At 39.3% G+C, this 21,715-nt stretch overlaps 1 protein-coding gene across 2 annotated transcripts in view; it reads left to right on the forward strand.

Moving 5' to 3' along the window:
- Positions 1-21,715, forward strand: part of LOC114665218 (homeobox-containing protein 1-like) — a 62,819-nt gene that overhangs the window by 24,447 nt on the left and 16,657 nt on the right. Inside the window, exons 6-7 of one of the 2 annotated variants that reach the window (XM_028819652.2) lie at positions 452-534; positions 18,400-18,495. In XM_028819652.2, coding sequence (XP_028675485.1) covers positions 452-534; positions 18,400-18,495 — 179 coding nt within the window. The remainder of the gene's footprint in view (positions 1-451; positions 535-18,399; positions 18,496-21,715) is intronic. The other variant, XM_028819653.2, reaches the window with a different exon arrangement.

Genomic DNA, 21,715 nt, shown 5'->3' on the forward strand with positions numbered 1-21,715 from the left:
TTAGGGGGTCCAATACAGTGCACATGACATAAATTTCATTATCAGATGTGGCACGCAGACCCTTGCTTCAGCGACATGGTAGACTAGACAAGAAAACATGCACTCTTTGAAGGAGCAGTTGTGTGAAGTGATGCTTTCTGCATCTACACAATCCAACATTAAATGCACAAAATGATGGCCAACCGTCCACAAATTCATGGCGGAAAATCATCCAGACCCTGGGCAAAGCTGAAAGTTTGTACATTCAGAAGTGGAAAAGTCAGGGGAGTCTTCTACTGCGCAGTGCCTCATACTGAACACTTGAACTATAAACAGACCAAGGGTGCGCATCCTCTGTGTGTATCTGTGTCTATAGCTGCCTGCACCCAACTATTATTGGCCCTTTGGGCAATAAAGGTTAAGGAACTCTGGTAGAGGCATATTTTATTTTGCCTTCTTGTTTTGCCTATAGGTTCTTTGCAGATAATCAGTACCCAGATGAATCACGGCGTGAGGAGATAGCAGAAGTGTGCAACACTGTTATTGAAAAAACAGGTCAGTGCCTTTTATATTATACGGTAAACAAGAAAGAAAAAGTATGTGTTTTTTGGTAATGAGTAAATGAAAATGACTGTTATATCAGAAATAGCAGGTCACACACGCGTAATACATAACTATCTTTTCTTTATTTAACATCCACACCAATAACCAATACTTCCGTTTTCCTTCAACAACCCCCCACTTCCGCTTCTGCACAGACATCACATTCCCCCCCCCCCTTTTTTTAAAATGAAGGCCTACTTGGTAACATAGTCCTTAAGCCTGGAATGAGGTCTTCTGTGCCTGAAAGAACATGAAACCTCATTGGAAACCCGTGGGAGTGATTGAGGAGCAGCCAATCCATTTCCAGCCACTGTTTGGGGCTCCCATGCCATCAGGCTATGCATCTTTGGGCCATGATGAAGCTGAGATGGTGATGTGACTTTTTTTCAGGCTATTTGCGTGACGCCTAGAACCATCTTGCAGAAGAAAAGTAACTGGTCCAAGCTGCCGAGTAATTTTCAATGGATCTGACCAACGGGGTCTTGTCTTGTTGATACGGCAAGGAAGCCACATACGCACCCAGTCTTGTTCCTTTACTAATGGCAGTTTTAATTTTCTGGCTTGACTGAAATGCTGCTTCATATGCTGCTGTTGAGAGGTAACCTGGGCCTGTGTCTGTGAGAGTGTTGGTATAGGTAACGATTTACCCAAAGAAAGACGGTCCAAAGGAAGAGTCAGCTCTCAACCTAACATTAAGGAAGCAGGTGATACCCCTGTTGTGGTATGTTTTGTTGCTCGAAAATATACTGTAACAGGGTCTGGAGGAGAGCTGCCTCAAACTGCCAACCTTCTGTCAGGTATGCCTGGATTTCATTTTTTATCGTGCGGTTGAGGCGTTTGACCCCGCCATTCTATTCTGGGTGATACACAGCAGTTCTAATGTGCTTAATGGCCTTCTCTTCCAAATAGTTATGAAATTGACCAGAAGTAAACTGGGGCCCATTATCAGTAGTTATCATGTCTGGTAAGCCCCACCGAGTGAAGAGGTAATCCAGGCTCCTAATAATGGATTTGGTAGTCACAGTTGCAAGAGGCAGGGCTTCTGGCCATTTGGAATGCAGATCATACACCATCAAGAGATAGCGAGCGTGGTGTGGACCACCAAACAATTCAACACAAATGTCGACTTGAATGTGCTTCCAAGGAGCAAGTGGCCATTGTACAGGAATAAGAGGAGCTGGTGGACTAGGTGGGGATTTGCCACTGAGGAGACAGGCAGTGCAGTCCTTTACCAGTATCTCAAGATCACGGTCTATATTAGGCCACCACACTATATCCCTTCTGCTTCAGCTTAACAATGACCAAATGGCCCTCATGTGCCATTCGCAAAACTTGTGCTCATAGCACTGCTGGTATGAGAGTACAATGGCCTCGAGCAATACAGACATCTTCCCAACAGAATAAATCGTCCTTAACCCTATAGTATGGAATCAGTTCCTGTTCTATTGTGGTGGGCCATCCATCCCTAATAAAACAGCGAAGTTTGGAGAAAATAGGGTCATCCGTAGATGCTTGGCGCAGCTGGTCCAAAGAGATAACAGAAGAGAGGGGAGCATGCAACATAAACACCAGATCTGGCTCCAGGTCACAAATCTGCTGTACTGCAGTTGGCACAACTGCTCGGGATAAGCTATCTGCTACTGCATTGTGCCTACCCGGTGTGAATTCAAGCTTAAAATTATACTGGTGCAAACGATCTGCCCAATGCAGCAACCTGAGGTGCTTATGACCAGATCCATTTGTGTGTAAGGGCCTGGTGGTCAGTATGGAGAGTAAAAGATCTGCCATACAAGTAGAGGTGCCAGCGTTCACAAGCCCATATACAGGCCAAAGCTTCTCTTTCTCCAATAGAATTCTTCAGCGGGAGACAGTGCCCGTGAAGCATAAGCGACAGGCCTTTCTACGCCATTGTGTATTTGTGAAAGGACCGCTCTCAAACAGTGCAATAGAAGAGCCCTTTTCCTTGCTGTCTCAGCGTTATCCAATCCGGCAGCCAACAAGTACATCTCGAACGAACGATACCAGCGTCTCCAGGGAACTAACGGTTCACTAGGTATCAGAAATAGCAGTTCACACACATGTAATGCGTAACTATCTTTGCTTTATTTAACATCCACACCAATACTTCCGTTTTCCTCCCCACAACCCCCCACATCCGCTTCTGCACAGAAATCACAGACACTAGTTCAGTTGTACACAGAGTTGTTCAAAACATGTTGAAGAAACCAAGATGTTATTCAACTTGTCTGAGGAGTGTTTTTTTTTTTTGTTTTTTTTTTTTTAAATGGGTGAGAACTTGAATTACAGAACAACTGAAAATGGTCTCATCATTTAAAGAGTTAAAAAAAGAAATGTACATTTTTGATTTTTCTGTTGTATTAATGATGACAGGGGAAACAAACTTTTTTTTTTTGGTGTGGGGAGACTTTACTTGTCTTAGGGAGTCACGGCTGGGGGAGCTGTCAAATCACAGGGCCTGTTAAAGCCCATCGAGGTATTCCTTGTGTGATTTTGGGCTATGTAAGATGTACATATTTGAATGTAGTAACAATGTCTGATCATTCATACAGTATTTATATATAAAAAAGGCTGTTTTCAGGTGTTCCGAAATAATTGTTTAATGTGAAATTGGCAAGCTTAATTTCACACAGGATGTTGGGACAAATATTAAAAATACAGAAGAGATTTGGACAATTAAAGCACTACGAGTGTATGCTTGTTACAAAAACAACTTTAAAGAGCTCAAACCATGTTTTGGAAAGTTCTGTAATGTTTGCTTTTAACAACATGTTAGTGTCAAACATAATGTCTTGACTAATAGAATAGATATATAATACTTTATTTTTCCCCATGGGGTACTTTGGCTAGATTGGCCGCTGAATAAGTTAAACTAATGGTGATTCCGACTTGTTGCAATCAGCATTGTTCCCTCCAATGATATCATTCCTCCATTTCTGTTTTATCTATGTTCATAGATGAGTAGTTTTCATCCATCCATTTTTTTAACTCACTAAAATATATCTAATTAAGGACAACACAGGTGAAATGTCATTTGGCTTAAAAGAAAGGTATAAATTGGTTTCATCTGTGTATGTGTGAAAACTTAATGTTATGTTTACTAATGATGGTTCCCACTGGAAGCATATAAAGTGAAAATGGTAAAAGTTTCAGAGCTGAGCCCAGCGGGACACCATATCTCACTTCTGTGTATAATGATGGAGCACTGGCAGCCCATTTCTGTATGTACTGGAATCAATGTGATAAATAAGAACTAAACGAGGGCCTGTGAAACCAATGTAGTTTTCCAGCCTGTGTAGTAAAAAAGAATGGTCAATGGTGTCAACCACTGTGCTTAAATCTAACAAAATAATTACAGTGGAATTTCCTTTATCAGAGGTTATCACAATGTCATTTACCACACGTTAGTGCCATTTCTGTACTATAACAGGTGCGGAAGCCAGACTAGAATTTCTTGATTAAATTGTGATTTGTAAGGTGAGACTGAAGCTGATTGGGAACTACTTTTTCAAGAGTCTCAGAGAGAGAGGGTAAACCTCAAATGTGTCTATAATTATTAAGTGTATGTGGGTCGAAATCTGATTTTTTAAGGAATGGTTTGATAAATTACACTTTTAATGCATCTGGATCTGTGCCATTCAATAATGAGCATTTGATAATGCTAAGAAATGGTGGTGCCAGAATATTCTATACCGCTACCCCAGGAGACTAAGTATGCCCAACACAGCTGCAGAACCAGGACACAGCTATTGTGATAGCAGTACTACTTAATATTCTTAACAGAAATTTTTCAGGCTTCCGTGACCAACACTCATCCTGTTTAACCCTTTCACCACAAATCCTAGCCCAGCATTTAATGAAAATCAATAAGGACATGAAAAAAGTATATTTACATATTTATAGACAAGACATCAAACAACAAATACATCATTGGCATAAAGTTAGGAGTTAGCAAATTAGGGTGCAAGATGCAATCTCCATAAATAGCCATTTTCACAAAAAATACCATGTTCTTTAAGTTGGAAGTTGCAGATGCAAATCAGGAAGCCTAATGGAGTACACAGCTAGCCAGTGCTGATAATGGTAATGTTCTGTCCTACCAGTCAACAATTTGGTTGCTCCAGATTAGATATGAAAAAGTTTATCTTATGAGATGTGTGTCTCTTTTATCCTGAAGACAAAAATCCAATCTTCCAGCAGGTGGCTCCCATTGAGAGACTTTCCGTGCTAATATGTAGCTTCTTGCTTCATCACTCAATGTCATCTACCTCCCTCTTTTCTGGGTTAAATCCTCCTTAGACAATCAGTCCCATTCATGCTGTATCTCCTCCTTGAAGGCACAGACCCGTATAATGTGGCAAACCTACAGTAACCCATCTTTTTCTGGTATACATTAAGGAAAGGCACACTAACAAATGGCCAAGTAGTACATGAGGCACCCCCTACAATTCATTGTTTTTTTTATTTTATTTTTTTAATTGGCCCTGGGTCTAAGGAAAAAGCAGTGTGTTTCATTTTAAAATTAAAGTTAAGTCTTCCTGTTTTTTGTTACAAGATTAAAATTTACAAAGTGCAAGGCGAGGCAGAGTTTTTCAAGCAATATTAGGTTTACAATGTGATGCTGAAATCTGGGATCTTATATTTTCGACTTTCTCTTTAAAGACATTTCTAAAGTCTGTACTGCTAATGTCTGTAGGTATTTTGCACTATAGTTTTGAATTTCCATTTTTTAGTTTAGCCACTGTTCTAAACAGTACACAAGGATTATTATTGCTATCTGTTGTTTTAGAATAGTAGTCCGAGTGGGCTTTAAAGAGATTTTTTTTATATTTAACACTCTCTGTCCATGCAATTCAGATGATCTGCGGCTTTGCTGCTCTCCATCTACGCTCCAGTTTTCAACACTCTTAACTTAAGAGCTTGAGTGCTCTCATTGAATTAGGGTGAGTTTCTTTGTGCTTTAATCACTTTTATTTTACGGGGGGCCACTGCTTCCAACATTATATAAGTTAGCTGTTCTAAATTGTTTTCCATGATTATAGTTGACTTACTCATAATATCTACAAATCTTGAAGCAGAGTTACAGTCAACAGGTAGATATCACACTTTTTTGTTTTTTCAACTCAGAAATATATATTTCTAAGGGCAGAACCATATCAAACATTAATAATTAGAGATCAGAATTTAATGGAATAATATTTAAAATTGGAATTTCACTTTAAGTTATAATTAGATCTAATGTGTGGTTATGATTTTGAGTGGAAAAACATTTCATGCATATCTGAGTCCTTGCTCGTGTTTCTGTTTTTTCACTACATTATTCACGTGATTGAATTATTTTGCCAAATTTAATGTTAATGCATATTTGTGCTCAGTTGTTTTGCCCATTTTGCCAGCTGCTTGTTTCTGTGATTGTGCCTTTCTGTTAATGCAGTTCATATAGTATTAATGAGATGTGCTTTGTGCTCTAACGTATTGAAACACTAAATATTTTATTTTGGTATTCACAAATAGCACCTTCGATTGAAACTTACCTGTATTTTTACTTTTAACACGGTATTGAATTTTGGGTCTGTGTAGGATTCTGTATTAAAATGTGATTAACCATAACTTCATCTCTTCTTAGAAGTTTGTGACACTCTGTTAAATATTTACAGCTTGTTATAATCCGGCAAACATTACACGTGTTGATGCGTTGCTTTTCATCACCAGTGTAGTTTTTACTCATGTATTCATCTGTTTGCAGGCACGCATTAATGCAGTATTGACTTTGACTCTGTAGTATTTATATTTTTATTTATTTATTTTTAATTAAAAAAAACATAGTACAATTACATTTCTAGAATTTTGTTTTCCATTTGATAGCAAAGTTCTGTTTCTTGTGACATCTCTAGTTATAGATGGATGGTCAGACTTTCAGTATTATGAGCTACTTCATGCTGATTACCTGTGTCTAGGTCACAGGGGCAGAAGTCTAACCAAATGATGCATAGATGTCCTTTTTACCCAACACCTCCTCCAACTCCTCTGGGAGGGGGAATGCATTGAGGCGTTTGTGCACAACTAAGAATTATAATCTCTTCAGCATGTCCTGTTGTCTGCCCCGAGGTCTTTCCAGGGTTGGACATGCCCGAAAGCCCCGCCAGATAGGCATCCAGGTACCATTCTAATCAGATGCCCAAACCACCTCAGCTTGCTCCCAGACTGTCTGTCTGGTTTGTACTGACCTTTATTAAAAGTCTTAATCTGTAACCTTGCCCAGAAAAGGGAAACCTGGACTCCATCAAGGAACCAGGCCTTCCAAGGTGGACTATTATCCGTAGATCCCAGCCAAGCACAGCCAAAGGGAGCAACACAGGTCCATCCTGTTTGAGGGTCTATTGCTTTGTGGTTTGGATTGAATCCAATTGGAAAGTCAAGTGCCTGGGGGGGGGGGGGGGATTGGAGTGGAAGACTCTTTTCTTGTTACAGCTTTGTGTAAAAGTAAAGATGTTGGCCACCAATTGAGCTGTTGTGGGAGTGCAGTAAGAACTCTGGTACATGTGATTCGGGAACCACAAATGGTAGACCCAATCCTTAGTACACAACAGCATGGTGCTCCGTGGAGTTTCCCAAAGCTCTCCATCAATCACTGACATACAGCACAGGTGCATTGAGACAGGCCATGGATTTGAAGTCAGTACTGTACATACCACAGGTGCTGGCCCATTCACCTGAGATAGGAAACCTGGGATAATTGTGTTCAGGCAATTGAACTCTCAAGTTAGTGCCCTGTAGTCTGTGCAGTTTTCAGATTTTGTCTACTCAAAGAAATGGCACCACTTTTTGACAGCCCACACAACAACGAGGCCCTCTGTTTAGGTGATGCAATAGTAAACTTGTAATCTTTTAAAGAGGGAGAGGACAATGCCATGCATGAAGTCATTTGTGTTTATGTGGACCAGAAATGACAGTGATGGATTCGGCTATACCAAGAATGGTAGTGTGATGATACTTTCATTCAAGAGTTGAAAGCAGGCCTGTGCCCACTTGCAAGGAGACCCCTCCCTCAGTAGATAGAACAAAGGAGTTGTGATGTCCATAGAAAAAATTATATTCAAATAAACTTTTTTTTTTTTTTTAATAAATAAACTCCTGGGGCACTGGCCATAATTGTTTTTGGGTTGACCTTGGTAAGTTGTTAATGGAGAAATACTAAACTTTTTGAAAGATGAGGCATTTTAATCCACTGCAAGATGCTTAAATTCTTAAAATGTTATCAGATAGATGGGGAGAATACATATAATCAATATAAATAAAACTCTGCTTCCCAAAGAGCCTCTATTGGACCTGTTCCATCAAACTTTGGATTGATGCTCCAGAAATTTTGTTCATGCATTGCCCAGAACTAGAAGTCATTCTGGGGGTGATGGCAGCTGCCTTCCCTATTCTGTTGCTTCCTACACTTGCCTCAACTTCAGATCCAGGGAGCTGAATGTTTCTGCCTCATGTAATGTTTTTAGAATTCTCTATTGAACTTTTATACGAGCACCACAGGACTAGTTCATGGCAAGATGGAAGGGTCAATCACCCCCTCTGCTAACGTCTGGTTTAACCATTCCTTGATTATTTTTCTTTTCAATAGTGATGTAGTAAATGACCTGTGGAGGAAACAGCTTTGGTCGATGGTGTGGAAAGGGCCATCTCCTAAGCAAGGGTTGGACAGGTTCTTGTTGTTTGAGATTTGTGGGTTGGACTTGTCAACCACTTGCACAAAGAAGTCATACAAGTTAGGCCATGTCAGATTGTTGCACGCTGTCCTCCCAAACCAATGGACATTACTACCCAGCAACTTGTACTCCCAGCTGTGACAGGTGGTTGGTAAACCCTACCAACACCAATGTGTCCATTGCAAGCAATAAGGGTATTGTCGGGTGGCAGTCTCCCAGTGTATTCTGTATATCTGTTATATCGTGTTTGACTATTTTCCAGTTTACCATCAAAATTGTGTTCAAAAAGATCTTTGTGTTCTTGTTATAATCATCCCCAGCTATCAGATGGCATGCCACAGAATTCACTAGAAAAAACTGAAAATTTATTCTAATTAATTTTGAATCTAGAACTTCTCATAGCAGGTTTAATACTAATGATATACTGTGGATGATTTTTGGTGTAACATATGTATCTAACATGGTATGGAGAGATTTGCTGTTCAGTCCCCTGTCTTATCTTTCCCTGTTTCTGTTTATGCATACTAATTTAAAATACAATCATCCCTCATCTATCGCGGGGGGTTACGTTCCAGAGCCCCCCGCGATAGGTGAAAATCAGCGAAGTAGCGCCCTATATTTATTTTATTATTTATATATATTTTAAGGCTTTATAAACACTTCCCACACTCTTATAAACCTTTCTCACTCTCATATTAACCTTTCCCACACTCTTAAAAACACTTCCTTTGCTCTTAAACACTTTCTACACTCTTAACACCGCAGAGCAACACTATGCGCAGCGATCAGACGTCGATGTGTCTGCCACTCGCTTTGTGAAGGGATGGGGGGGGGGGGAGCAGCTGAACGCACGTTAAGCAGAAGTGGACTTTGTGCTGCTTCTGGCAAAATGCCTGCTTGTTGCTTTGCGCGTTCTGAAGGAGGAGGAGGAGTGTGCGTGTGGTTGTGTGAGGGGTAAACGCACGTTCACTCAAACCCCCCTCCCCGGAGGCGCGGTACGCTCCTGCCACTTCGTGTTATGAGGAGTGGAAGGGGGGGGGGGGGCGGTTTGCTGAATGCACGCTAAGGAGAAGTGGACTTTGTGCTGCTTGTCGCTCTGCGTGTCACTAATTTAAAAGCCTGTACAGCAGCTGTTTGCCTGTCTCACTGCCTTGTCTTGCATGAAGTTAAAATGTTTTATAATAGAGAGATGTTACTCATATTCTTAGCCCGACATCCACATATCATGTGTTAACAAAGTGTGTTTTATAAGTTTACATGTGTTTAAAGAGTGTTGGATGGGTATTTTAAGGCTTAAACTATAAAAATGTTTATTTCTATGGTCTTTCTATATCGTGGATTTTCACCTATCGCTGATGGGTCTAGAACTAACTTCCGTGATAGGCAGGCGATCACAGTCGTCCCTCGCCATATCACAGTTCACCTATTGCGGCTTCACTGTATCGCGGGTTTTTAAAAAACCTGCGATACAGTGAAGCCGCAATAGGTGAACTGTGATATGGCGAGGGACGACTGTAATCCCAAAATTCATATTATTAATATGAACTAAGGCTTTTGGACAAGTATGAAATGATCCATGCAGATATATTTACTTATACAAATTTCTACAGATGTTTAAAAATAGTTTATTGTTTATATTCTGTTATATAATAGGTTTTAATTTTTAACTGAGGGGTGGGGAGCAGGTTAGTTCTTATCAGTCCTACATACCCTCAGAATTGTAAATGTCAATATACAGTAACAATAAGCTCCTTAGCCGTAATACCTGGCAATATGAAATCAAAGTTAAAGCTAATTTATGAAACATACTACTTTTACATAAAATTACAAGATGCTCTCTAAAGTTCAGAAGCAGTGTCTTTCTGACCAAACAGTGAATTTTGTAATCTGGAATGTCATAGGACATGTCATGATCTAAAGTGGGGGGGAAAAAAAATTTTCCCTTCTAACAGGCCCAAATGTGCTACTGTAAATTAGAAATTTTACAGGAGACTCACTTAACAATTAAGGACCAGTTTCGATTGCAAAGAGATTGGATCAGCCAGATTTTTCACTCCAGCTATACAGAGAAAACTAGAGGTGTGGGAATCTTAATACATAAAACAATCTCACTTGTAACATTGGACATAGCATAATTCCTTTTAGATACTATGTCATGGTGATGGGTAATTTATTAAAATCTAAAGTAATTATGACAAATAGTTATGCACCTAATGTGGATAGAGATTTTATCCAAAATGTATTTGCTTCAGTTCCCAATATGAGTACTTGTAAAATTATAATGGCTGAAGATTTTAATTGGTTTTAAATCCAGACATGAGTAGACCATCAACTAAATGTGGCGATAACATCTAATACTGCAAATACAATCACACAGTGTGTAATGAATTATAACTTATCAGACTCATGGAAATTCTTAAATCCAAATTAAGGAGAGTATTCCTTCTTTTCAGCAGTACATCATAATACTCAAATTGATTATTTCTTTATCGATAATAATTTATTACCCACTATCAAATCTTGTAAGTATGATACTGTTATCTCTGATCACAGTCATTTCATAGCTGGTGTCTTAACCCCCTGTTGTTACAAGGTGTGAACTCTAAAGAATTAATTTCCCAGCAAATTGATTAATTTATAGAGGCAAATGCATCCTCGGAGGTGTGTGCAGGATTACTCTGGGGAAAATTTGAAGACATTTTTAAGAGGACAGATTATTTCATATCTTTCCCATAAAAATAAATTGAAGACCAAGAAGGCATCACACTTAATCAGCGAGATTTCCAGAATAGATCAGTAATATGCTAGCTCTTCAAATGAGACACTTTATAAGAAGAAACAGGTTCTAAAATTTAACATCTTGACAACAAAAGTCACAGAACTCATTTTAAATTGCGACATTATTATGAACCAGGTGAGAAGGCTAATAAGATCTTAGCTCAGCTAAGATACTTGTAGGAAGTTTGCAACGCAATAACTGAAGTCACCAATGAGGATGGAGATAAAATCATTGACCATAAAAATATAACCCACATAATTTAGGGAGTACTATCTCGCTGATTAAGTGTGATGCCTTCTTGGTCTTCAATTTATTTTTATGGGAAAGATATGAAATAATCTGTCCTCTTAAAAATGTCTTCAAATTTTCCCCAGAGTAATAATCAGCTGTAAACATTGACAGAACTCACCGTTACTTTATAGGTAAACCCTCTTTGGTAGGAGGAATGCTAGACTTGTTGACTTGATGTGGAATCCCTGCATGTGCATGAGTAACGTAAACAATGTCTAGAAAGGCATTGACATCTGGTGAGAGTGTGAAGCAAGCACAAAGCAAAATACTTAGTGGACGACATTTTAATTTGTATTATTTTGAATTGGACTCTGACTTGTCAGCCTCCGATTTTGGTGTAGGTGATCTGGAGATTGAGATCTAAAATGAAAGAGAGGTACTGGCATAAGCTGATCGGTCCTCTTCTGATCCACTGCCTCCCCTGCACTGCCACGTCAACTAGAGACTAACATGGGGCAACAGGGCACTGCACACAGCAAAAAAAAGTTTTATTTTGATTTGTGTGAGAAACCATTGCTTTGTGTGCCTTTCAGAAAACTATTTTTTGGAAAACTTTTCAGCACTGGAAAATAAGGAAAAAAAATCAGTCCTAAAAGAGCTAATATTATCAAACTGGATTTATTACTGGCAGCCACTTAGCTTCAAACCTTCAGTGTCCATTTTAATGTAATAATTTCGCCCATAAAATCTGACACACCAGAGACATTTTTAACTTTGGATTCAGAAAAAGCCTTTGACAGAGATACATTTACATTAATTTGCTTGGAAGACGCTTTTATCCAAAGCGACTTAAAACAGAGGTAAACATAATTGACTAACATTAGCTGTTAGTTCAGCAAGTGTAATAGGGCAGGTAACAAAGTTGATTACCACAAGTGATCGATAAGGCAATTAAACTTAAACAACAAATAACAATATAAAATATAACAGCATACTTTTTTTCCTTCAATCAATTATATGGATATTCCCAGAACAGATGGTTCCTCAATTGCTTCTTAAATACATTGAGGGAATCAGCAGGTGGGTAGTCTGTTCCACCAACTGGGAACTACACAGGAAAAGAGTCTGGATTGAGTCTTGATACCGCACAAGAGGTGGCATCACCACCACAGTTCACTGGTAGACTTGGTAGAGTGGGCGAGAAGGAGCATAGCACCTCACCAGTGTCTCCGTATACACAGATGTTGACCCACTGACTTCTCTGTAGACAAGCATCAGGGATTTGAACGTAATGTGTGCCTCTACATGGAGCCAATGTAGTGACCTAAAGAGATGAGTGACATGTATCTGTCTTGGCTGGTTAAATACAAGACAGGCTGCTGTATTCAGAAACTCCTGCAGTGGCTTAATAGCACATGCAGGTACTCCTGCTAGAAGCAAGTTGCAGTAGTCCAGATGCAATAAGACCAGAGCCAGGATCAGAAGTTAGGCTGCATAATGTCAGATAAGGTCTCATCTTGTGTATGTTGTACAGCGTGAACCTGCGTGAATGAGAAACGGTAGAAATGTGGTCCGAAAAAGATGGGGTGGTGATTGATGAGCACCTAAGTTTGTGTGCAGACTTGGCAGGTGTTAGTGACAGTGAGCCAAGCTGTACAAAGATGCAGAGTTGAACAGACTGGCTGGCCGGGATTACAGTAAGCTCAGTTTTTCCAGGTTGAGCTGTAGATGATGGTCCTTCATCGAGGTTAAGGTACCAGTAACACATGCAGAGACTTTAGCTGATACCATATTGTTTTCCTGAGAGAACCCATGGGATTGGATGATGGAGCCCAGAAAGGTGGTGTACAGAGAGAAAAGTAGAGGACCCAGCACCAGTCCTTGGGGCACACCTGTGCATGTCTGGTGTGCTTCTGACAACTCTTCTTGCCAGGACATGCTATAGTATCTGCCTGAGATGTAGGACTCAAACCATCTGAGAGCATTTCCAGTGATGCCTGTGTCAGAGAAGGGCTGCAAGAAGAATGTTTTGGTTGACTGTGTCAAAGGCAGAAAAGGGATCCAGCAGATCACGACCGATAACATGTTGGTAGCTCTAGTAAGTCGTAGCTGGTCAACCACTGTTAGTAGAACCGTCTCAAGTCAGACTGGTTGGTATTGAGCAATCCATACTGTACAAGGAAGGAAGAGACCTAGGTTAAAAACGGGGCATTTAGGTATTTTGGAAAGAAAGGAAAGTAGAGAGAGAGAGAGAGGCTTTAAATTGTTGACTTGGGATGGATTGAGCGTTGTTTTTTTGAGAAATGGGGTTATCGGAGCGTGTTTAAAGATGGTAGGAAATGTGCCTGTGCTGAGTGACGTGTTAATGATATGTGTAATTGCAGGAATGAGTTGGGGGGAGATGGCCTGAAGGAGATGTGAGGGGATGAGGTCAGGTGGACAGGTAGTGGTGTGTTTGGAGAGGTGGTTGGAAGCATGTGGAGAATGTTTGGATGGGACTACCTGTTCACCACATTGCACAAATTTGGGTTTGGCCCAAATATGTTAATGGATAAAATTTCTTTGTACAAGTCCAAAGGCTGCTGGCTGTATTACATGTTCTCAAACTACAGTACTTAACTAGAACATGGTACTCAACAAGGGTGCCCTGTATTACCATTGCTTTTTGCAGTCGTCATTGGCCATTCAGTTTTGGAATGCATTAGAAATAAAGGGGATTATCAGAGAAAGACTTGAAAAAAAAAAAATCCCTATATGCAGATGATATGGTACTATATATGTCAGACCCACAAACATCTTTACCAGTAATTCTTAATTCACTAGCAGAAATTAATTTGTGCAAAAGTGTGCTTTTTACAGTTAACTCTGTAGCACACCATACTAGACTGGATGTCTATCTGTTTTGTTTTTTTTTTTTAATCAGAGTTTAAATATTTACAGGTAAACATCAAAGTAAATATAAAGATCTTTTTCAACAAATTTTCTGTCAGCATGGGAAAAAAATCAAAAAAGATGTGAACAGATGGTTTACCCTTCATCACATATTAGCAGGGAGAATCAGTACTGTCAAAATGAACATCTATCCCAAGCTTCTTTTTCTATTTCAGATAGGTATGCTCCAATCTGGTGATTGGTATCAAACTTAAAAAACCTATTATATGTTACTTGATAAGTTGATTCCAGTACCGATTCAGATTTTTTTTCTTATCCCTTTAAAAAAGTTTTTACAGTAATATCCTGCATAACTAGACAGGCAGTAGTTTTATGTCCTATTATAGTTTTTTATAATTAAACTATAGGCCTTGGGAGTTAACTGTTCATTTTTTTTATTAACAAAATGTAATTCTGTAGGCTTATTGTTCAGTGACCACAAAATACTAAAATAAATACATTTCCCTTAAAATACTTACTTTAATAAAATATGTACAAAAATATTTACCCTAAAACATATGGCATAAAAGAAAATAACATGCTTCTCATAATTACAAGCTGTTATATTGTTTAATTTTTTTTCTGTAGTATACCTATCTGAAACAATGCATAATTAGAAACGGTAGTTTTCACCATTTCTCTAGACAATATTTATTTTCACATAATCAATTGATATTGGCAATTAAATGCTAATTAAATGTAAATATACATGATATGTTTTAATCATTTCAAATCATTAATTGCTACAGCTTTTTGCTGTTAAGTTATACATTTTACTATATACAGGTTTTTTTGTTATTCAGTGTATCAACTAGACATTTATAATTCTTGAGGTGCAATTATGAATTATGGAATACCATTTTAATTATGCAGAACTTGTTACCATATCTTATGCCATATGACACACAGCAACAAATAATAACAAATAATAAACAGTATAGATCTTTTTTTTTAAAAAAAAAGCCTGTTGCTTACTAAGCAACAATTTCAAATTCATCTTTGCCTCTTCTTTTTCCAATCAAAAGTGTAAGCTGGTGCATTTTAAGCAAGCACGCTCCAAACTGTTGAAGCAGTGTCAGTTTTAATTTAAAGGACAAAAATAAGGGCAGAAATCCTTAAAGTAGCTTTTCTTGTCGTTTCTCTAAATATTTTTTTTCAGTTTTATTACTCTGCTTTCTGTAATGTAAAGGCTAATATATCAATTGCCTCTTGTTCACAGATAAAAATCAGTTTCCACTCGCTGCTCTTTGTTTACACTGCTGGAAGTTTGCTGTAAAAGTAAAAGGAAAAAAGAGTGCTGGTTCAATTACTGTAATACCTTGCTTAAAGGAGTACTGCAATTAAATTACTGTAAAGCTTATAAAAGCAGGGGATAAAAGTATCGTTTTTTTGTGATTGGCCTTTTTCACCAATCAAGTTTTTTGTTTTTTTTTTTTTGTGAAAAATGGCCAATTTCGATCATCAGCCAACTGATTTAGAGCATCCCTATGTACATTAACAAATCATTCTTTAAGAAAGTAGACTCAGTTATAAGTTCATTTATCTAGAATTCGAGACGTTCATGCATTCAAAGGCGACTCTACAAAGATCTAAAGCAGAAGGTGGCTAACTAACTTTCAGTTTTATTAAAGGGCAGCAAATATACAAGATATAAAGACGTAGAAATTCATACAAATTGATGAATATACACAAGCTGTACTTTATATTTCCTGCTCTGTCCATCAATAAATACTAATCATCAATATACCAATAATCAAATTGTATATTGAATATATAATGAACAATAATCAAATTGTAAATTGTATATTCCGAGTGATTGCACTCGGAATACAGAACAAATGCAAGATGTACTTCAAGGCAGAGAAGATTGTTACTCCTCCACACAATAATCATCGTTTTCAACCCTCAGACCTACACAGTATTTATCCATCCATCCATTATCCAACCTGCTATATCCTAACTACAGGGTCACGGGGGTCTGCTGGAGCCAATCTCAGCCAACACAGGGTGCAAGGCAGAAAACAAACCCTGGGCAGTGCGCCAGCCCACCGCAGACACAGTATTTAATCTTTGGGAAAACACCTAGGATTAAAACACTTGAAGAACTGTAGATTGATAATGTTTTTGCATCTTATGAAGCATTACACTTTAACTTTTCATCAACACAAATTTTCTGCTATTTTCAAATCAAAAATTTGCTGAAAGAAACCTACCCAATTTTCCATACTTCCTACCCATTTCTGTTGTAAACAGAAGTACTGATCAGTCTTAAAAAGATCTCAGTCTCATCTTATCAAAGATCCTAGGGTATGGTGGGAAAAGGATCTTTCAATTAATATCTCGGAACAATAGTGGAAGGCAGCCATGCATAGAATACACTCTTGCTCCATATGTGCAAAATTTTCAACTTAAAATCTTAGTTTATCTTGTTTAAAATTGTCAAACACATCTAAGGCAAGATCCAACCAGTGAGCATTGCAATTTAGCTGCAGCCTCACTGGGATGTGTGTTTTGGGTGTTCACCAAATTAACATAACTTTGACTAAAATCTTTGCCTGCCTTGGGGTCATAGTCACTTGTAGCCTATTAATAGCTGTGTTTGGTGTAGTCCCAGATGAGCTTAAAAGTGGAGAAAGACAAATTGATTGTAATACCCTGTAGTGGTCTGGTACCGCTCAGATTCATACCGTTGAAGGGACAGTGATTTTATTTATTTTGTATGTGGGGATTCCAGAAATGCACCCAGCCTTGGCCCAACCCACACTCACAGACGGAGACATGAAATCCAATAAGTCAAATAAGTGAATAATTATATTTACTTTCCATTTAATATATTAACTACAAATAATCTGGTAACCCTCCCCTTCCCCCACAGTGACAAGAAATACAACATACAGCACACAACAATAAACACCTACGACAATGTCAATGAATCAGTCCCATGTAACAGATGCAAATGAAGCTTTTGGGGGCAGATCCTGTGAACTGTTGAGGTGAATTTAAAGTTTGTCCTACCGTTTCTGAAGCGTTTTGTGTTCAGATGCGTGTGAGCACTCCCTCCAACGAAGACGATGCAGATAGGCACCAGACAAAACTTGAATCCAATACAACAGTAATGCAGGACAATCGCATAATATCCACACAGGCAAACCGCAACAGTGATGACAAATGAATAACCAGCCTCCCTTCTCTGTTTAGCTGGCTCTGTTTTAAAGTACTCACTGGCCCGAGCAGTCCCTGTGCCCGTTGCGGGTGTCCAATTAGGGCAATACCCTTGGGGCAGCTGGGAAATGGAGTCCATTAAATGTAGCACTGCTACAACCCTATACCATACTACTAGCACATAGACTTATGTTGCATAAGTGGAAGAATCCCAACCCACCTTTTGTAAGTTAGTGGGTAACTAATATTCTTCATTTTTGAAATTGGACAAAATCAAATTGTCGCTGAGAGGATATGTTCAAAACTGTTTAAAAAGATTTAATTAATAAAATTTTATAATAAGCATTTATATGGGAGGGGGGAAAGGACCTTCTCCCTTTTTTTTTTTTCTTCTAAGTATTTTTGCTCATGCTGTTGACTCCTCTGGTGTATGGGTGCTGAATTTTATTTTGTTGGTTGTTTTTTTTTTTTTTTGATCCTGTTTTCAGGTTTTAACTCTGTTTTTCATAGTTTGACTAAGAAGTTGATTGTGTGCAATGTTATCTTCTTTAAATAAAAAAAAATGGTTTTGTAATATTCTCCACTGACTGATGCTTGTTTGCTGTTCTTTTAAGTATGTTTACTACTTTATAGCAGCTGCAAGGATTATACCAGTTTAAGAAGCTTTATGTGTTTAACATGGCAAGCTGGCTGAAGTCAGAACCAATTTTATGTTTGGTGTCAGAAAGGTTATAGCTATGCCTTAGACTTCCTGCTCATAATGTGGGTGTATTGTAGCAACTTTCTTAAATTAAAACAAACTTGTAGCCTTTACAGTAGTGTCATTTTTGTGTTTGGCAGTTTTTTGTATCTTTAGTCCAGTAACTTCTAGTTTTTTAAACACGTTCTGTTGGTTAAACTATTGCAAAAATCATTTATGACAGAAAACCAATATTTACTCCTGTCAGCTATTCATCCTGACCTGGCAATAGTCTCCTCTCTACACAGGCTCCAAATTGTCAGAATTTGAAAGAGTTACAGCTCTTAAAGTGTATAATTGGTTTGCAAATCGCAGAAAGGAGATGAAAAGAAGAGCAAACATTGGTAAGTAGCACAGTCTATTGTGTCCTGTTGGTTATGGTACCTTATTCAGGGTTTTTATTTTTTATTCTCCAGATTTAAACTATTAAAATCAGTTAACTCTCTTATGTACTGAATATTAAAAAAAATCTCCACCCAGAAATATTTTTTTCTATGTCAATTAACCATTGTGGTTTGTAGTCATAGGTGAGAAAATGTTTTATCTAATGCTTTCAAGGAGAACAGAAGGTCAGAGTTTCAGCTTGAATAGGCATCTATGGCGACTTTGAAGGACAACGGCAAATGATAACAATCATGTTTATAAAAAATTCTCGTGTTACTTGTGTCAAGTAATCCAAATGCCAAGTCATCCAGTTATTTGCTCACAATTTCCCAAGCATGTGTAGTTCTACTAAAATATGGTTAAAACAAACCACATTCTGAAAAAACACTTATGAAAACAAAAAAGGAACATCCTGAAATGTGGATGAGCATTCAAATTGAAGACTCGCCTACTCCCTCATTCATAGTGTAGCTGCATCTTTTCCAGGTTCCCAGATTCGATCTGCTATTGAGTTGATATGGTAGAATTCATCATGAGTCAAACACATAACAAAAGAAATTTTCAGCTGTTTCTTGTAGGTCTTTCTAATCCAGTAAAGTTTGTTCCATTATCTGAGCGCATAATTTTGACTTATCCTCTTCTTCTTAAAAATAATGTATGTTATTGATACAAGAATAATTGCCCAAGCTGTATGCAGTCTCTGTGTACAACTCTTGTTAAGCAAGTGAAAATTGTTCCATACTTCTTAACTAAGCTTTGTCTTCTTTTTAACTTGAAAAGGTCATAAATAATCGACTCCAACATTAGAACAATCTAGACGAGAACCGGCCCTTCAGCCCAACAAAGTTCACCAGTCCTATCCACTTAATTCTAATAAAAAAAACATCAAGTTTAGTTTTGAAAGTCTTGCTGTCCCTAATGTTTGTATAAAATTTATCCTTAACAAGTTTCTGTGTCCCCGTGTTCTTGATGAAGTCATTTTACAATAACATTCTCAATCCACTGTACTAATTCCCTGTATAATTTTAAACACTTCCATCATATCACCTCTTAATCTTCTTTTGTTTAAACTGAAAAGGCTCAGCCCTTTTAATCTTTCTTCATACTGACCTTAAATTTCATCTGCCGCAAATCTGCCCAAGCCTGTATGCTGTCCAAGTCCTTCTGTAATGATTTAACGGATTCCAAATTATTTGCCAATCCACCTATCGTGGTACCATCTGCAAACTTAACCACGCTGTTACTTATATTCCTATTTAAATCATCTATACAATTCATATATCTATATTGTGGTATAGCGCCGACAGTTTATCCCAGCCAATACCCCCACGCCGCCAGATGGAGCCCTCCCTGCAACATGGAGGTGCCCCTAATTCCAGCAGGGCATCATGGACCTTGGAGTTTTAATTCACAGCCCTGCTGGATACCATGGAGGCTGCCAGGGGATGCTGCAGGGAGGCTCAGGGGCTTATGTTTTCAGTATAACCAAGAAGTACTTCCCAGTCATGGGGACAGAGGAAATGACGTACTTCTGGGTTGAAGAGAATGAAGATTTCATCTGACCTGGAAGTGAAGGACAAGCATTTCCGGGTCAAGAGATATAAAAGGACTGTGGGAAACCCCAGCAGATTGAGCTGAGTTGGGAGGAAGGGTGACTGAGCTTCTGGGAGTGGAGGATAGTGTATTGTGATTGATTATTGATTGATTATTGAGTATTGTGGAGTGGAGGGTGCTTTGTGCACTTATAATAATAAATTTAATATTTTGGACTTTTTTACCTGGTGTCTGGTGAGTAGTCAGGGGGCGCGGTCGTCCCCTAGAACCCTCAATCTGTCACAGTGGCGTAGCTGGCAGGATTCTCTGACAGCGTGGCAGAGGACCTGGGAAAAAATTTCTGTGGACAGAAAACCCAAAAGAAAGTGTTGAGCCACGCAGAAAAAATCGCCGAAACCCACGTTTACCAAGTCCGTCATGGGGAAAAAGAAGAACAAGCAGAGCGGCAGCCCAAGCGGAGGTCCCATGCTCGTCATGGCCGACGCCCAAAAGGAGCTACAGAGCGACTACACGGGTCAGGAAAGGCCTCCGGAGGAAGACAACTACCACGAGGTATGTGCCGGGGATGTAATCGATAACATCTTTAACATAACACATTTTGTCCCGTGCACATACCTCAGAGAAGTCCATCCAGAGGCTCTGCGGGAGGCAGAAGACAATCCCGATGGCGATGGTGCGCTCGAGCAAACGAACTAGAAGGACTTCCGCATGTCGGGTGCCGGCAAAGAACACGTGACCTATCCTGGGGGATTTTGGGAAGGAGACGGTCCGTGTAACACTGCAGATGACTTCACCCAAAAGAAGACGGACTTGGTCTTTCCGAAGAGGAAGGGGGAGGTGAGCGAAGTACTGCTCACCCCACGAAAAGGTAAGGAGGTCCAGGAAATGACTGATTGGTCCGCCGATAAATTGAAACAAGCGGATCACAGTCAGCCAAAGGTGGCACCGCGGGCCTCCGAGAAAGACTACAACTCCCAGAAGCGTTTGCACAATCCAAATGAGCACGTGCCTGAAGCGGACGTGCTCATTGGCTCCCGGCCGGGAGGTAGGGCTGATAATGGCTCGAGCCCACCTCCAGCCGATTTAAATAATGTAAACATGCGGGAGCTAGAGAAATTAATAGAGCCCGTACGTAGTTTCTTACAGATTGTGACGACAATACAGAAGATCGTCGGAGAGCTGGGAGCAGCGGCCGAAGTGCCTCTTAAAAGGCTGAACGAGTACCTGCGGTGATTTGGTCGAGAGCCTCCCATAATGATTGATTCGGTGGTACAGGTAAGAATTACCGGTACCGTACACAATAGAGGGACACAGAACGATATGGGCCCGCCAAGTAGCTGCGAGCCCTACAAGGGAGATGGAAACGTTGACCGAGTGCTTGGTGGAAGGATCGATCGAGCCGGAGCAGCTGATTAGTGCTGCCTGCTGGAGCGATGCAACCCTGAAGACATCGACACCGGTCATTAAAAAATCAAAATGGGTTCAGACAGTAAAGGGTCTCTCTCTGGCACTCAGACTGTGAACAAGCCCCAGAATAAAAAGGAGATCCCAAGAGAGAAATGGGGGTCTCCTGATAAAGTAGAGAAGGAAGCTGAGAGCTCAGGTGTGGCTGTGGAACCCTCCTCA

The sequence above is a fragment of the Erpetoichthys calabaricus genome, chromosome 14 (genome assembly GCF_900747795.2).
Source record: "Erpetoichthys calabaricus chromosome 14, fErpCal1.3, whole genome shotgun sequence".
NCBI lineage: Eukaryota > Metazoa > Chordata > Cladistia > Polypteriformes > Polypteridae > Erpetoichthys > Erpetoichthys calabaricus.